Raw genomic sequence first — 16,619 nt, forward strand, 5'->3', positions numbered from 1 at the left:
TTTGTACCCTTAATTGGAATCTGTCAGCTCCTGGGCCCTACCTAAGGTGCTGACAGTGTGATGTAGCTGGCAGCCCCCCAGTGAGCATGGTGCCTTTTTGGTAATTTTCCGTGCAGCGGATTATGTACAATCTTATGTCTCCTACTGTACTAAAGAGTCACAGAGCAGTTGTTCGTGCCACACTCATGCATCCTCCTCTCGCTTCATGAATAGTCAATGCTGCCCGGCCTCCTGCTCGCTCAGCTGTCAGATTACAGATCAGTCCTCTGTAGGCAGGTTATGTATGAAAGAATCTCTTCTCCCTAATGTGTTGAACCTGTGGTCTAGGGGTAACTCACCTGTTTAGAGACCTGCCAGCAGTTCCTTCTCTGTTTCAAATCCCCTGATGGAAATTAAATAGATGTCTTTTTTCTTCTTCTCATTATTGTGTCATTTTTAAGGCTATGTTCACACACAGTAATTTTGCTCAGTATTTTGGTCAGTATTTTGCAACCAAAACCAGGAGGGGATTGAGAACACAGAAAAGCTACGTTCTCACACTGTTGAAATTGAGCGGATGGCCGTCATTTAATGGCAAATATTGGACGTTGTTGTAAAATAACAGTAATTATTTTCTATGAAAGGGCGACCATCCAGTCAATTTCAGCAGTTTGTGAAAATTTCTGTGTTTTCAATCCACTTCTGGTGTTAGTTGCAAAATACTGACCAAAATACTGAGCAAAAATACTGTGTGTGAACATAGTTAAAAATGATACAATAATGAGAAAGAAAAGACATCTATTTAATTTCCATCAGGGGTTTCGAACCAGAGAATGAACTGCTGGCAGGTCTCTAAACAGGTGAGTTACCCCTAGACCACAGCTCCAACACATTAGGGAGAAGAGATTCAATTATACCTGAGTGTTTCTTTATAAACTGCCTACAGAGGACTGATCTGCAATCTGACAGCTGAGCGAGCAGGAGGCCGGGCAGCATTGATTATTCATGAAGAGGGAGGAGGATGCATGCCAGAGTGTGGCACAAACAACTGCTCTGTGACTCTTTAGTACAGTAGGAGACATAAGATTGTACATAAACTACTGGGTAAAAGGACCTGGGGGTATTGGTTGACAGTAAACTCAACTTTAGTGATCAGAGCCAGGCAGCAGCTGCCAAGGCTAATAAAATAATGGGATGCATCAAAAATTTTTTTGGTGAAAATGATAATTTTAAAGCAGGTAGGAGCATGGAGAAACATAATAAACTCTTCATGCCTCCGTAGAGCTTCCTTACCACTCTAGGACTTCGTCCAGGCTTCTGGATTTCCTTCTGCACCAATATCACAACTCAACTGATGGATTGCCTACTCATCCAGTCAGCGACTGGGACTCTGCACTAGTCACTGATTGGCTGAGCTGGCAATCCATTAACCGCAGCAGGTATTTTAACTGCAGCAGGTAACAACATTGGAACTCAGGGGAGTTCTGATGTGGGCCCCAGAACCCCTAATGCTTGTATAGTAGCTTGTTTATGGTCCTCCCTGCCTGCTTGCAAATTATTATTTTCTACAGACTTCTCCTTTATGTCATATGGGATCGGTATGGTTATGGTCCTGCTAAACCATTTATAGTGTTCTTGTTGTTTCATGTTGTGTGACCTGGTGTTCTATTACATCCAGAGCTATCCCTAGTGGTGGTCAGGGGGATCTACACTTCTGCCATTTTCTATTGTGTTTCTGTTTTTGTCTTAATAACTGCATGTAAACACTACAGTATTCAATTGTACTATCATTGTTCTAATCTCCTAAAATCCCCGGCAGGCGACACATTCCCATGACTCATGAAGATAAGAACAGACTATATTATGTATTCATTACCAAAACTATAAATAAATTCCTGGTTATTACAATACTTGAGTACTTTGTTAGGCATTGAGTCAGTGATACAAGGCGATACAATGGCTTCAAGCACCCACAAGCTCTATCATGTTCATACCTTTGATTCCAGGCAGTTTCTGGAGCATTACGTGGCAGAGAACAATGAAATACAAGATGATTCTCTAATATTTCCCATTGAAAATCTTACAAGGGTTTTCACAGAGGGTATGTATAATGATCTTTTCTCATGCTTTTATTATAGAACAACCTACAACATTAATATTATCTCTTCGAGAGAAATGGAGATGGGTTGTTGTTATTGGTGGTGGTGGTGGTGTGTGTGGGGGTACTTTTTTCTCATCTTTCTTTCGGCACTTAAGGAAGTCCTGCCAGACCTATTGTTTTTAGCAAGTACTGGGGATGGGGAGGATGAAAGAAATAACATGCTATTACCTCCCTGGCTCCAGCGTTGATGGTCACATACTGCCACTCCGGCTCCCGGGTCCCCCACCGCTTCCTGGTCTGAGCGGAGACCCATGTAGTGATGTGTGAGGTCTGCTCAGCCAGTCAGCATCTGAAGACCCAGGGAGCGAAGCGGTATGTGCCTACATGCGCTAGAACGGGGTAGGTAAGAGCATTTTATTTCTTTTATCCTCCCCCTCCCCAGAACTCGCTGGATAAATTGGTCTCGCTGGACTTCTCCTTTAAATTAATTGAAAGGTAGACGAGAGGGGGAACTGCCCCAGTTACATCAACTTAAATTGTACCTGTCATTAAAAAAAACTTTTGATATGAGTCCTTTTTTTATAATTCAGAGCAGAGAGTGGACGCACTGTAGTGCATCTTCCTCCCACTCTATCTTATGATGGGTCCGGGACTGTGACATGTAAAAAGTTTTTTTATATGACGATAGGTACATTTTAAAAGGGTATTCAACCCTAATCTAACATAATTAAACTTGACTATTTTTGAAACTACAATCATTTGACAAACTAACCTCCTTTTCCTGATATACTTCTCTTTCCTCTCTCATTGTTGATAGCTCATTGTCTAGGTTACCAACTACCATTCTGCTCTAAAAGCAGTTTTCTTGCTGGTGTATACATAGCTATAATATATATATATATATGCGTTATATACCTTTGCCTCGACATTATAGTTAGATACATACACCGGTTAGATAATAGAGCAGAGCCATGGTTGGTTCTCTAGACAACGAGCTGTCAATGAGATGTGGAAGAGCAGAATATCAGGAGAGGGAGACAAGTTTGATAATTAAGTGTACTTGCAAAAATATAAGTATAACTAGTTGAGATGAAAATATCTCCTTAAGGGTGTCTCCACACGTCCCGGATTCGCAGCGGATGTCACGCTGCGAGTTTGCAGTGAAATCTGCTGCGAATCCTGGAACAGTGAAGTTGAATGGGGTCACATACTTGCAGTGGAATTTTCATTCCGCTGCCAGTATGTAACTCGGCCCCTTTAACCCCCCGCGGCCTGCCGCCCGCAGCCCGCGCCTGAAGCATATATTATCTGCTCGGCAGCACTGATTGGCTGATGGGGACCGACTGGAGCCGGGAGCCTCACACGCAGCCGTGGCGCCGAGCAGTTGATGTATGCTCTGGGCCGGGGGTGGCGGGCAGCCGGGGATTAAAGGGGCCGGGTTACGTATTTGCAGCAGAATAAAATTTCCGCTGTGGGTATGTAACCCCATTCAACTTCACAGTACATGGATTTGCAGCGGATTTCGCTGTAAACTCGAAGCGTGAAATCTGCTGTGAATCCGGTACGTGTAAACCTACCCTTAGGCTATGTGCCCACAATGTTTTCTGTGGAACGGCTGCTGTCTTACCTTGTGTGAACCTGGCCTAAGGGTGCAGGGCAAAGCCGTTGTCATTTTGATGAATATAGGGTCTTTGCGTTTAATTGACCTAGTTTCCCCCTCAGTAGTTTTTTTTTTTCTTTTTTAATACAGATGTACTGTTATCATACTCCTTGTTGCTGTTCTGGTTTGGAGGAGTCTACCATTGTGTATGTGTGTATTTGTGTATGTTTGTAGTGTCTCAAGTGATTGACAGGTTTCCTCCCAAAGATGTTCTGCAGCTGCTTCTATTAATGCTGAGCTCTTTTAAGAGAACCCACCACTAAAAAAATCTCTTGTTGTCAAATTGTCTCTTATTCCAACAATCTGGTGATAAAGATCTGCTTATAAAGCTGTTCTGCAGCAGATGATATTGTGTCTGGTTCAATAGTTCTTATTACACTTAGAGGATTTCTTTATGTACGGTCTATTCATGGTGTATTTGTCGGTGCTAATGTACAGTATTCACATTCCAATGTAAAATGTGTGTGTGTCAATGGTGTGTGTGTGTATATGTTAATTGTGTCTCTGTGTGTGTGTCAGTGGTGTTGTGGTACTCGGCCAGTAATTGAGTTAATCGTGATGCCAATTCTGTGGTGTACGGCTAGAGATGTTTGTTGCTGTGACGCCAGTGATAGTCCAGCACACAGGTGTGATATTGGTGCCTGTTTTGTAGATGGCAGGTTTGTGTCCCCAAGATGGTCGGGAACTTGCTGGGTTGTTTTGGGTCCCTTGGGCTCTTGTCACGTTAGTTCTGAGTGGCAACTGACCCATCCAGATTATCGGTACCGCCACCCATAGAAAGGGAAAAAAAACCCCAAGGTGTACGGTGCTGTGTGTATGGGTGCTGGTGCGTATAAAATCTGACCCAGTGTCCCAGTGATGTAAAAATAGAACAGCTTTACTGTCAAGTTTTTCAATAATACAATATACTTTTGCAGAATAGATAAATCCTTACATAGACTTTAGTGCTTGACTTTGTTGTGCTTAAGGAGGTGAGAATAGAGTAGAGAAGGTGTAGTTGTAGTGGTGCTTGAAGAGTAGAGGAGAGGAGTTTGTCCGAAGAGCCCCAACCCAATGTAGCTGTGTACTCTGCCGGAGCCTGACGATACACTTTGTAGTGAAGGGTTAACTTGTAGTTGTGTTTAGGCTTTGGTCTGACCACCTTTTGCCCTACAGTGTCGAGCTACCCATCCTGTCAGGGTACCACAAGCCCCAGCCATGGTTATCTAGGTGTAACTAAGTTTCCGGGGGTGTCCCAGTTACCTGCACTGTGCAATAGGATACGTAGACCTTCCTTACGGTAACTTTGTCCTATATGTTGTGTCTGTGCGTGTGTCAGTGGTGTTTATGTATATGTACATAAGCTGTGTGATACTAGTACATTATGTTTAAGCCATGCTGTGTGATACCAGTGCAGATAACCACTGTTGGCTGGGTTCACAGTACGTTTTTGCAATCTGTTTTTTTTTATTCGTTTTTTTTTGCAAAAAACTGATGCTTTTGTGTGCTTCCATTTTGATCTTTTTCTATTGACTTCCACTAAACAAAAACAGATCAAAATAGATGCGTTTTTTTTTTTAACATACACAAAAACGGAGTCAACCTCATTTTGTGTCCATTAAAAAAATGGATCCGTCTTTTTTTTTTTTTTTTTTTATATATAATGGAAGTCAGTGGAGAAACGGATGCACACAAATGCATCCATTTCTCTCATCAAAAAACAGATGAAAAAATGGATTGCAAACACGTAGTGTAAACCCAGCCCTAAAAGTGTCACTGTTGTCTGCAAAAACTTTTGACATGTCATAAAGACAAGTCAAATGTTCTGTGTCTGAGTGTTCAGACCCATACCGATCAGGAAAACTACTCGGGAAAAACTGTGCCAAGGGCAGTCCTCTCCTGGCCCCTAGTCACATGATATCAATCAGTGGTTTTCTTATGGGGGGCCCAGGTACATTTTTTGCACATAGACCCTATGCAGTCTGTGTCTGGCTTAGATTTTGTTATTTTTTGGTACAGGTCATATTAATGGAAATGTCCTGATTGACCTCAGCATTAGTTCCATGGTTCATCACCTCTATTCAGCCTGTGAGTTCTTCAAACACATCATAGTGTTAAAAGTCAGTGACAGATGCATCATGGAGCTGAAGAGATGGCTGGACACACGGACCGGAGCATTTGATTGGGGACACGCCATAAAACTACATGCAGAGATAGAAGAAAAGAGGTGATGTATTTGTCCAAATATTAGTAGTAATACACTGTCATTGTCGATGTTACCACTGTCCTAGAGATACAATCCATTTGAAAGCCTTAAGACCCCTTCACTTGCCTTGTTCTAAAAAAAACAAAAAAAAAAAACCTTTCTCTCCATTATAATAAAAATTATTTTGCCATCAATTTCACAATAATGCCAAAGTAAGAACAGAATGGCGGAAATGTCTGCTACTTTACTGAAATGGTAAAACTCCCATTGCCATAAGTATTCAGAGTGGTTACACAGTGTCACTGTCGTGCATTTTTTTTTGCAGAAATCAATAGTCCAGGAGATTTTAAGAAACTTTGTAATTAGGTTTATTAGCCGAAAAATGGATTTTTATCATGAAAAAGCAGTTTGAAGCTCTCCCCCCTGTCTTCATTGTTCTCCTATGAAGAGAGCATATTAAAAGACCAAAACAGGACAACAAAGAGTTAATCTACAAATACCTCACCCTCTATCTCCTTTGACAGTGACCACTGACCTCTCTGAGCTCTGATTACAGCTGTCACCCAGCTCCATGCCTGTAATCCTCTGTTATCTGCTTTCTGCTGTCAGCTAACTCCCTCCTTCCTCCTCCCCCCTCCCCCCTCCCTAGACCAGACTGGGTACGTCTGATGCAACAAGTCACATTTTCCCGATTTTTTGCAGTGGATGGAAAAGAGAAGGGGGGAGGGGGGACCTGGGAAAAGGCTTTTTTAATGCAGATAATGGCATATTTGGCTAATAAACCCAATTACAAAGTTTCTTAAAATCGCCTGGACTATTGATTTCTGCAAAAAACAAAACAAAAAAACAAACAAAAAAAAACGACAGTGACTTTTTAAAGTCCTTTTTGCAGTCATTCCAGCCTCCAGTATTCTTGGCTGTGAGGGCATAAGTCTTACACCAGGATTTGTGGTTTTTCTGCCATTCTCTGGAGATTCTCTTAGGCTCTGTCAGATCCATCGGAGGACAGCATTATTGGGTCTCTCCAGAAATGATCCATTTGGTTCAAGTTGGGGCTCTGGCTAGACCAAGAACAATCACAGAGTTGTCTCTAAGCTGCTCCTGGCTATGTGCTTAGGGTCAGCACATTCTGAGATCCAGTGCATTCTTGAGCAGGTCTGTATTAAAGGGGTTATCCGTCGCTACAAAAACATGGCCACTTTTGCACCACTCTTGTCTCCAGTTTGGGTGCAGGATTTGAAACTTAATTCCATTGAAGTATATGGAGCTTAATTACAAACCACACCTGAACTGGAGACAAGAGTGGTGCAAAAGTGGCCATGTTTTTGTAGTGCCGGATACCCCCTTTAAGAATATCTCTGTAGTTTGCTCCATTTTGCTTTCCCTTAACCCTGACTGCTCCCCCTGTCCCGACACAGCATAATCACTGTTCTATTTAAAGTGTACCTGTCATTATAACTTTCAAAATCTAAACCAAAAGTAGATGTGATATAAAGCAAGTCTGCAATTTACATTCTTTTTTTTTTTTTTAAAGTTACGGAGAACACGGCGCTTCCTGTTTTCTGACTCTTTTTTTCCTCAGAGTCACAAAACAGGAAGTTCTGTGTATCCCAGGCCATCTGAGAGCTCACAGGAAAGGCAGTCATGTAATTGATGGAAGTTGGGTTCGGCAGGTTTGCAAATTTTTGGTTTAAAATTTGGGTTTGTCTGAACCAAGCCCTAAATGAACCGCACTAAACAGTTAAACAATTGCATGTTTAGCTGTTTTGGTGCAGTTCAACTTTTTGCTCATCTCTACTTACCTGTCTGCACTACCCCGATGTCCTCGGTCTTTGGTGCCCCCCGCAGCCAAAACCTTGCTCAACCAATCACTGACTGAGGGACAGCTCTGCAGGCGGGCTGTCACTCTTGAGAGTGACACAAGAATGACAGCCCACTCAACAAATAACTAGCTGTGCCACTTTCCCATGTTAGTCAGTCAGTAAACGGCTTAGCCAATCAGTGACTGACTGAGATGGGACAGCATTGCGGCCAGCAATTGGCTGAGCAGGTTGTCACTCTCCATACAAGAGTGACAGCCCAGTTAGCTAATCACTGGCTGCAACGCTGTCCTGTCTCAGTCAGTAATTGGCTGAGCGGGCTGAAGGCAGCTGGAGACACCAGAAACAGAGGAGGACAGCAGGGGAGTGTGGACAGGTGAGCATACCATTATTTTTTTATGTAAGGCTGACATGTTTTACATATTTTAAAACAAAGCATGCAAAAATTTGCTAAGATAAGAAAGCAAAGTTTTGTAAACATGCAACTTTAGCTTGTATTTGCTTCGCTCATCCCTACTTTTTAATACAATTTCAAAGAATTCTGCTTTAAGGCTATGTTCACACTACGTATGAGTCCGTCCGTAGTGCGAACCGCGAATATACGCACGTAGTTTTGAGGTTGATGCGTTCGCTTGAAAGTATACGATATACGCCCGCACAATGCACAGTACGCATGAGCTTACGGCCGGATCGTATACGGCGCCGTGAAAAATTAACAAGACCATTGTTTGAGGACGGAAATGTTCCAACTCACGCCCATGGATTTCCATGCAGCCCCGTATAGAGTACTTATTTCAGCCAAATTGAACTTGATTTTTAGATCCAAAAGGTTTTGTGAGTTTTATTGGTCTGGGCGAAGATTTCCAAGTAAATGACCTGTTTCAGATCGCTTCGAAACAAGCTAGGGAAGCATAACTCTACTACGATCAAATGTTTGCGGTTCACGGCGCGATTGCGGGGGGGGGGGGGGCGATCCCCGCAACCATCCCGGGCCGGGGTCTGCGCCATTATGGCGCTGATCCCGGCTCAGCATTCTATTGCTTTCGGCTGCAGCAGCCAAAAGCAATAGAACACCGATCTCATGGATTCATGCAGTATAACTATACTGCATGGAACTCTATGAGAGATCAGAGTGCATATACTAGAAGTCCCCCAGGGGGAATAACCCTAACCCCAGGGGGGAATAACCCTAACCCCAGGGGGGCTTCTAGTATATGTGTAAAGTAAAAGAAAAATGTATTTTTAATAACACAAAATCCCCTCCCCTAATAAAAGTGTGAATCACCCCCCTTTCCCCATTTTATAAATAAAAATAAATAAACAAACAAACATGTTTGCGTGCGTAATCGCCCAAACTATTAATTAATCACATTCCTGATCTCGCACGGTAAACGGCGTAAGCGCCAAAAAATCCCAAAGTGCAAAATTGCGCATTTTTGGTCGCATCAAATCCAGAATAATTGTAATAAAAAGTGATCAAAAAGTCGTATATGCGCAATCAAGGTACCGATAGAAAGATCACATCATGGCGCAAAAAATGACACCATACACAGCCCCATAGACCAAAGGATAAAAGCGCTATAAGCCTGGGAATGGAGCGATTTTAAGGAACATATATTTTCTTTAAAAGATTTTAATTTTTTACAAGCCATCAAATCAAATAAAAGTTATACATGTTACATATCGTTGCAATACTAACAACTTAAGGAACATATATAACAAGTCAGTTTTACCCTAGGGCGAACGGAGTAAAAACAACCCCCCCCCCAATAAAAAAAAAACATCTTTTTTTTTCAATTTCACCACACATATAATTTTTTTCTGGTTTCCCGGCACATTTTAGGCAAAAATTATATCTGCCATAGCAAAGTGCAATTAGTTGCGCAAAAAATAAGGGCTCATTTGGGTCTCTAGGTGGAAAAATGCAGGCGCTATGGCCTTATATACACAAGGAGGAAAAAACAAAAGCGCAAAAATGAAAACTGGCTGTGTCCCCTAAGGGTTAATGGCAAATAACTGCCGTTTTTTTTTAAACAACGGCCATTGTTTTGAAATAACAGACAATATTTGCCATTAAAAGGAGGCCATTCACTAAATTTCAACAATGTGTGAACATAGCCTTTCTGTGTTTTCAATCCACTTCTGGTTTTTGTTGCAAAATACTGACCAAAAAAACTGTGGGAACATAGCCATACAATGCATTTAGTGTAGATAGTGTATGTTCTACCTACCTTATATTGTTATTTGTAGAATAACAGCCTTGGTTGAATTCAGTTTTTTTCATTGTTTTCCACAACTACTGAGAATTCCACCATGTACAGGTTAACGATAGAAAAATCACTTTTCTAATTTCTCCTATTTATTTCAGTCACCAGTTGGAGGAAAAAGAAGGAAAAGTGAGATCAGCCGTGCAACATGTAGTGAGATGTCACCTTGAGAAAGAGAATATGATGGATCCGATAGTCCTACCACCAGCCGACTGTATCATTGTTGCTTGGCTACTAGGTGCTATCAGCAAAGACCAAGAGGATTACATCCGATATTTTGGGAAGTTCTCAAAGTTGCTGAAACCTGGAGGACACCTCGTATTATTTGAAGATTTAGATACAACATATTACACAGTGGGGAAAGACAGGCATCATTATTTCAAACATGATGAGGATTTTATCAGGAAAGTTCTAGCTGGTGAGGGATTTGTGATTGATGTCTGTAAAGTTAAGGAGAGAACGGCTGTGAGTGACCTTTGTGACTATAAGGCTGTCATATTCATTGTAGCTCACAAGGGGAAATAGATATAAGCTGAAACGTACGTATTACATCTACATGTGATGCGTCCAAATTTAAAAATTCACAGCATGTTCTAATAATCAAATATACTTAGACTTTATTTAGCATTTATGCCTTATGGATCACTGCAGTATCCCAGATATGAGTAACAGCTAGGGTCCCATGATAACAGTCTGGATTAGAGATAGCTATTGACAATTGATTGACACAGGAGGGGGCCACCTCTAACAACCCTCTGGGGCCTGTCACAAATGACTGTCGGCTACTGATGGGTATGTTTTGGCAATCAAAAATGACAAGAGCAGGACTACACAGGGTCACACCTGTCAGGGCTCTCTCTTAAAGGAGAAGTCATATGAAAATTTTTATTAAAGTATTGTATCGCCCCCCAAAAGTTATACAAATCACCAATATAAACGTGAAATCCTTATAAAGTGCTTTTTTCCCTGCACTTTCTACTGCATCAAGGCTTCACTTCCTGGATAACATGATTATGTCACTTCCTGGATAACATGGTGATGTCACTTCCTGGATAACATGGTGATGTCACGACCCGACTCCTATAGCTGTGTGGGCTGTGGCTGCTGGAGGGGATGATGGCAGATGGATGCTCAGTGTCCCTCCAGTGCCATGTGTCCCTCAGTGTCCCCCTGCAATCATCCTCTCCAGCAGCCACAACCCGCACAGCTGTGGGAGTCAATGCGTGACATCACCATGTTATCCAGGAAGTGACATCACCATGTTATCCAGGAAGTGACATCACCATGTTATCCAGGAAGTGACATCACCATGTTATCCAGGAAGTAAAGCCTTGATGCAGTAGTAAGTGCAGGGAAAAAGCACTTTATAAGTATTTCCCGTAATAAGTGTATATTTGTGGTTCACAACCGCAATGTAATAAAGGGGTGCCAGTCAGTTGTCTTTGTAGCCCCCTCTAGCGAGTGATTATTTATAATAATCTGGGGGGAAGGGGGTTAAAAATTGTCAAGGGGATGAGTGAGCACAGAGAGGAGAAACGGCAGCTCTGCAAAACACTACATCCTGCAATGTTATCTCACCAAACTCCTAGATAAGCACTGACCTTTCTGACCTCTGAATCCAGTGTTTTATCAACCCAGACAGTCTGCAAACTGTACAGCTCCTTGTCTGCTCTCCCTGCTCACTCATCCCCCTCCGCCCCCCCCCCCCCCTCCATAGGTTAGGCTTCTTTAGTTTGCTACTCTGTAATGAAGACATTTTTACCTGATAATACACAGATAAGAAGTGGGAGTGAGACTGGAAAACAGCTTCAGAAAGCGTCTTTTTTTAACCGAAGAAAACCTATTACAGAGTTGCTTCAAAATTGCTTGTATTATTGATTTCTGCAAAATAAACAAATAAATGAATTAATGAATTAAATGACAGTTACACTTTAAGGCTATGTTCACACTACGTATATTTGAGGCTGTATAGCAACCAAAACCAGGAGTGGATTGAAAACACAGAAAGGCTCTGTTCACATAATGTTGAAATTGAGTGGATGGCCGCCATATAATGGCAAATATTTGCTGTTATTTTAAAACAACGGCTGTTGTATTGAAATAATGGAAGTTATTTACCGTTATATGGCGGACATCCACTCAATTTCACCATTATGTGAACAGAGCCTTTCTGTGTTTTCAATCCACTCCTGGTTTTGGTTGCTATGAGGACCTGACATGAGGACCAAATACTGCCTGAAATATACGTAGTGTGAACATAGCCTAAGGATTTAATTTTCTTCTAAATCTAAAGTCAATGCACTATTACAACATGTCATCCCACCATTTAGAAGGTTTCATATACAAAACCATCATTAGGTGTCCACTCATAGAAAAACACAGCACATACATCTTATGGCAGAGTGTCAGGAGATCAGGTTGTTGTAAAAAGCTTATAATCTCACACTTTAACTTATCCAATTGGAGACACAAGATATCTAAGTATAGGCTCAGTATCAAGCCCCTATAGTCTCAAAAACGATATGTAATCCTACATGCAAAAAAAGACCTTGTGTGTAATAATACACTAAAGTAAGACTAAACTACAAAATGTATTACAATCCATAACTTTATTGGTTAAAAATATATATAGCAGCAATAGAATGCCAGTAAAAAATGTCAGAAAACCACACATGGAAAACAGCACACCAGGTGGGAGCAGGTAAGGGTAACCTAGTGATACAGGCTGCACCACGCTGTCAGTGTTTGGAAATAGTCAAACAGTATGTCAGGGTTGGTATTGATTATTGATTATAGATTATGATTATAGAGAAACATTTCAATTTGTTATGAGTCTTAATAGTTAATTCAGATATGTTTCAGCTCCAGACAGCCAGCTTGTGCTAAAACCGCAAGACCGGACCTCCAGAACTTTCTCTTTCTGGATGACTAAAGGAGAATCTTGACAGCTTGCCAATTGCTAGGCAGACGAGCTCCTGAACTTGCTATATACCATATCAATGCAATAATATAACCGTTTGTTGCGTACTTTTATTGGAAGATCAAGTTTATCCAATCATGTTATATCAAATATATACATGTGACTATGTAACCACTCCTGTATTCCGCCATTCTAAAATGAGAAACATTTCTAATAAAAAGAGGAAGTTGTGTGCACACATCTGTGTCCTGTCTTCGTGTGTTCTGTATTGGGACTTCTAATACGGGCTATGCGGGCACAGGCTAGTTAATTAGAACAGAGACAGTTAATTGATGCAAGGTGACTAAAAATAGAACTACCGCCTTGACAAGTACACAATGGCAAAAGTAACAGGTAGTATGGCTAAAGTGCTATGGTAGTAACCTATACAGCCATCAAAGGTAAAGTGACTTGGTGCTATATTGAAATAAGCAAGTTGCAGAGCATACCCATGTACAGTTCACTGCTCATCCTGGATGCCGCCAAGCCCCGACGTACGTTTAGTCTCCTTCAACAGAGGGTCGACACACTTACCATCAGGAAACATTGGCCCATTTTGAGTAGATCATACCCCCACATTAGGGAATTCTTCGAACCAGTCTTGATGTGCCTCAAATGTCTGACCAACATCCGTAACACACTCATCAGGGCTGACATTAGGAGTTTCTAGAGACCCCCCCAGACAAACTCTACTGAATCCCAAACTTAACGGCACATTCCTGTGTTTCAGCTGCATAGGCTGCTCCAATGTAATTAAAGGAGACTACTTCACACACCCACAAACAGGTAAATTGTTTAACATAAATGGACATTACAGTCGCAAAAGTCAGAATGTAATATACCTGATCAAATGCCCCTGTTGTTTCGCCTATGTAGGCAAGACTTCTCAGCAGGTAAAGGACACAATGAGCAGCCATAAGTCTACGCAGGGCCAGCCTTAGGGTAAATGGTGCCCTGTGCGAAACCTTTTTTTCTCCCCCACTTAAGGTAACAAAGCTCCTTCAGCCTCCAACCCCTCCAGACAACACCAATCCCCTGACCCCCCCCCCACCATAAACAGAAGTACCTCCCAGCCCCCCACACAACTACTATCCCCAGCTCCCCACACAACCACCACCCCCAGCTCCCCACTCAACTACAACTCCCACCCGACTACTGCTCCCCACACAATTACCAACCTCAGCCCCCAAAACAACTACAGCTCCCCACACAACTACCAACCCAGCCCCCATTCAGTTGCAGTCCCGGAGCGCCCCCCCCCCCCCAGCTGGCCAGGAGTGAGGCGCCCTCTGCCAATTGCGCAACTGAGGTTCCAGGTGTTGGAACAAGTAAACCACCCCACAAATAAGCAAAAACAGTAGAGGGCTTCAAAACAGGCTTAGACAAGTTCTTAGACCAAAATAACATAAATGCATATGTAAAGAACTTATCATCATCTGTCCTTTTCCCTGTATCCATCCCCTCCTTGTATACCCCCCTTTACTGCATCCATCCCCTCCTTGGTTGAACTTGATGGACATGTCCTTTCTTCAACCGTATTAACTATGTAACTATGTAACCCACCTAGAGGTGGGAATATCTACTACGTAGGAAAAGAGAGTCATTCTGGATCCAAATCTACAGATTCTCATCCCAAATGGCCTAAATTGTGAATATGATGTTTTGTTCTCATATTTACCTTCTATTGGTGCGTTCACACCTACAGGATCTGCAACTGATTTTCTGCAGCAGATTTCATTTAAATAACTGAACACAGCATCAAATCTGCAGCAGATCTGCTGCAGATCCTGTAGGTGTGAACGCACCCTAAATGATGTTATTTATCATGTTTTATCTCTGTATTGACAGACTGCTGCTTTGCCTCCTACGTCCAAAAATCGGGCCTCTAAAGCCTGCGGACCGCACCAGTTGGCACAAAGCGCTTGACACACCACAGGACAACGCAAGGAACGCTCCCACCACACATTGTCTCTGGTAAGCCATTGCATTCATCCAGATCTACCTTCCCTTGGCCATCTCGTTCTATGCTCTACTCTTCCAGCTTTGACCTTTACCTGTGTACTTATTGCCTCCCCCCCAGTGCCCTAGTCCTACTGTTCCCTTCTTCCTCCAGCTTCCCATTTCTCCCTTCTCCTTCTCCACATATTACTATTCTACTGCATGTTACTGGCCGCTTAACAACCTAATCCTACACGCTATATGCTATATTCTTAATATATGCTCACTATATATTGTATACAATATGCCTTTATACGTATACTAACCCAAGTGCCTTACCTACAGCATGCCATGTTTTTTCTGTGTGATGTACTAATGGTGATACCTATTCAAAGCCGGATTCATAATTGTACCTTATATGTAGTCTTTTTCAAATAACAGCCCACCAAAACTACCTCTTCGAAGGATACTTAGGAGGGTATAGGGCGAATAGAGCGTTCCATATGTTCCCGACCACTGGTTGGAGCTCACTTTCTGAAACAAGTACGCAAACAATCCAAGAATGTAGGAAAGGCCACTCACCATATAGTGTGATCTTCTTCTTTATTTAAACGTGGATAGAAGTTCTAATGCACATGCTACACAGCTCAGCAAATGCCAAATGCCTGGAAAGTAGGGTTACAGCCGTTTCACATGCCTGTGCACTACCGTCAGACATGGACACTGCCTTTCCTGCATGTGCAGAGTTAAAAAGCTCCTACTCAGTGACGTGCAAAAGTACAGTAGGTGTTACAAACAATTAAAAACAACCTGAATGGTAAGTTCCTTAATTTTAAGTGACTTATACAAATATATTAATTCAATTCTGTCATTGAGACCAGTGTCCCCTTGCGCTGCCATTGTTGAAATGAGCCGAGCCTCTTTCTTCAATCAAACTATTGATACTCTGTCCTGCCTTTCTGTACACCCTCTCCAGGCCAAAAAAAATTTCAAACACTCTGGGGGACATTTATTAAGTCCGGCGTTTTTTACGCCGGACTTATAAATGTCCCCGCATCTCCGGCGGACTGCCTCTACATAAATCCCGTGCGCGCCGGTGCGCACAGCCGAAAACCTACCTAGGTTTTCGGCGTATCTCTGCGCTGGAAAAAATGATAAATCGTGCGGACTCTGAGTCCGCGCACTCTGTAACGTCCCCTTCACACCCCCTCCCCACCCTCCGGCGTACCCGGCGGAAAGTTCCGATTTGCGAAAATTTTATTCGCAAAACGGCCATTTGCGAATTAAAAAATGCGCAAATCGCCACTTTCCGCCGAAAATCATCCGTTCGCCGGTTATCTTTTGCATTTAGTATTAGTCTAGTGTCTCCTTTATTAGTCCTACATGAATACGCATGTTCGTAAAACCTGCAATTTAATTTCCTCACAGTTTTTCCTATGTAACTACAAATGATAGCATACACTACTCCTTTGTTTTTACAGCATATGAAGTCATTATTATTGCAGACAGTCTAGTGTGACTGTCCTCGTAACAAGGCAATGTTCACACCATGCGCATTCCGTCGCATTTAAACATTCCTTTGGGAGCTGCTGTCTGAAGCCAAACAGGATCCATCTTTTCTGAAAAGCGACTATGTGTCAGGGCATCTCTTAAATTTTTACACCTCTTAAATGTCACTGTGGGTTTGTCAGAATAGATTTGTGAAAGAAT

General features: G+C 42.2%; 1 protein-coding gene across 1 annotated transcript; it reads left to right on the top strand.

Annotated features, from left to right (window-relative positions):
* The first annotated feature begins 1,910 nt into the window (after positions 1–1,910).
* LOC138769068 (nicotinamide N-methyltransferase-like) lies at positions 1,911–11,238 on the top strand. The gene is made up of 3 exons (XM_069947267.1): positions 1,911–2,080; positions 5,739–5,946; positions 10,114–11,238. Exons 1-3 carry the CDS (start codon positions 1,936–1,938, stop codon positions 10,535–10,537), a joined length of 777 nt encoding a protein of 258 aa, XP_069803368.1. The 5' UTR covers positions 1,911–1,935; the 3' UTR covers positions 10,538–11,238.
* The last annotated feature ends 5,381 nt before the right edge of the window (positions 11,239–16,619 follow it).

Source organism: Dendropsophus ebraccatus, chromosome 12, assembly GCF_027789765.1.
Source record: "Dendropsophus ebraccatus isolate aDenEbr1 chromosome 12, aDenEbr1.pat, whole genome shotgun sequence".
Classification (NCBI taxonomy): Eukaryota; Metazoa; Chordata; class Amphibia; order Anura; family Hylidae; genus Dendropsophus; species Dendropsophus ebraccatus.

What these genes read in the sequence shown, in the direction of transcription:
- LOC138769068 (XM_069947267.1), top strand. Translation starts at nt 1,936, where the DNA reads ATGGCTTCAAGCACCCACAAGCTCTATCATGTTCATACCTTTGATTCC. An exon ending in TACAAGGGTTTTCACAGAGG is followed by an intron (nt 2,081 to 5,738) that starts GTATGTATAATG and finishes TTTTTGGTACAG; the next exon opens with GTCATATTAATGGAAATGTC. An exon ending in GCAGAGATAGAAGAAAAGAG is followed by an intron (nt 5,947 to 10,113) that starts GTGATGTATTTG and finishes TATTTATTTCAG; the next exon opens with TCACCAGTTGGAGGAAAAAG.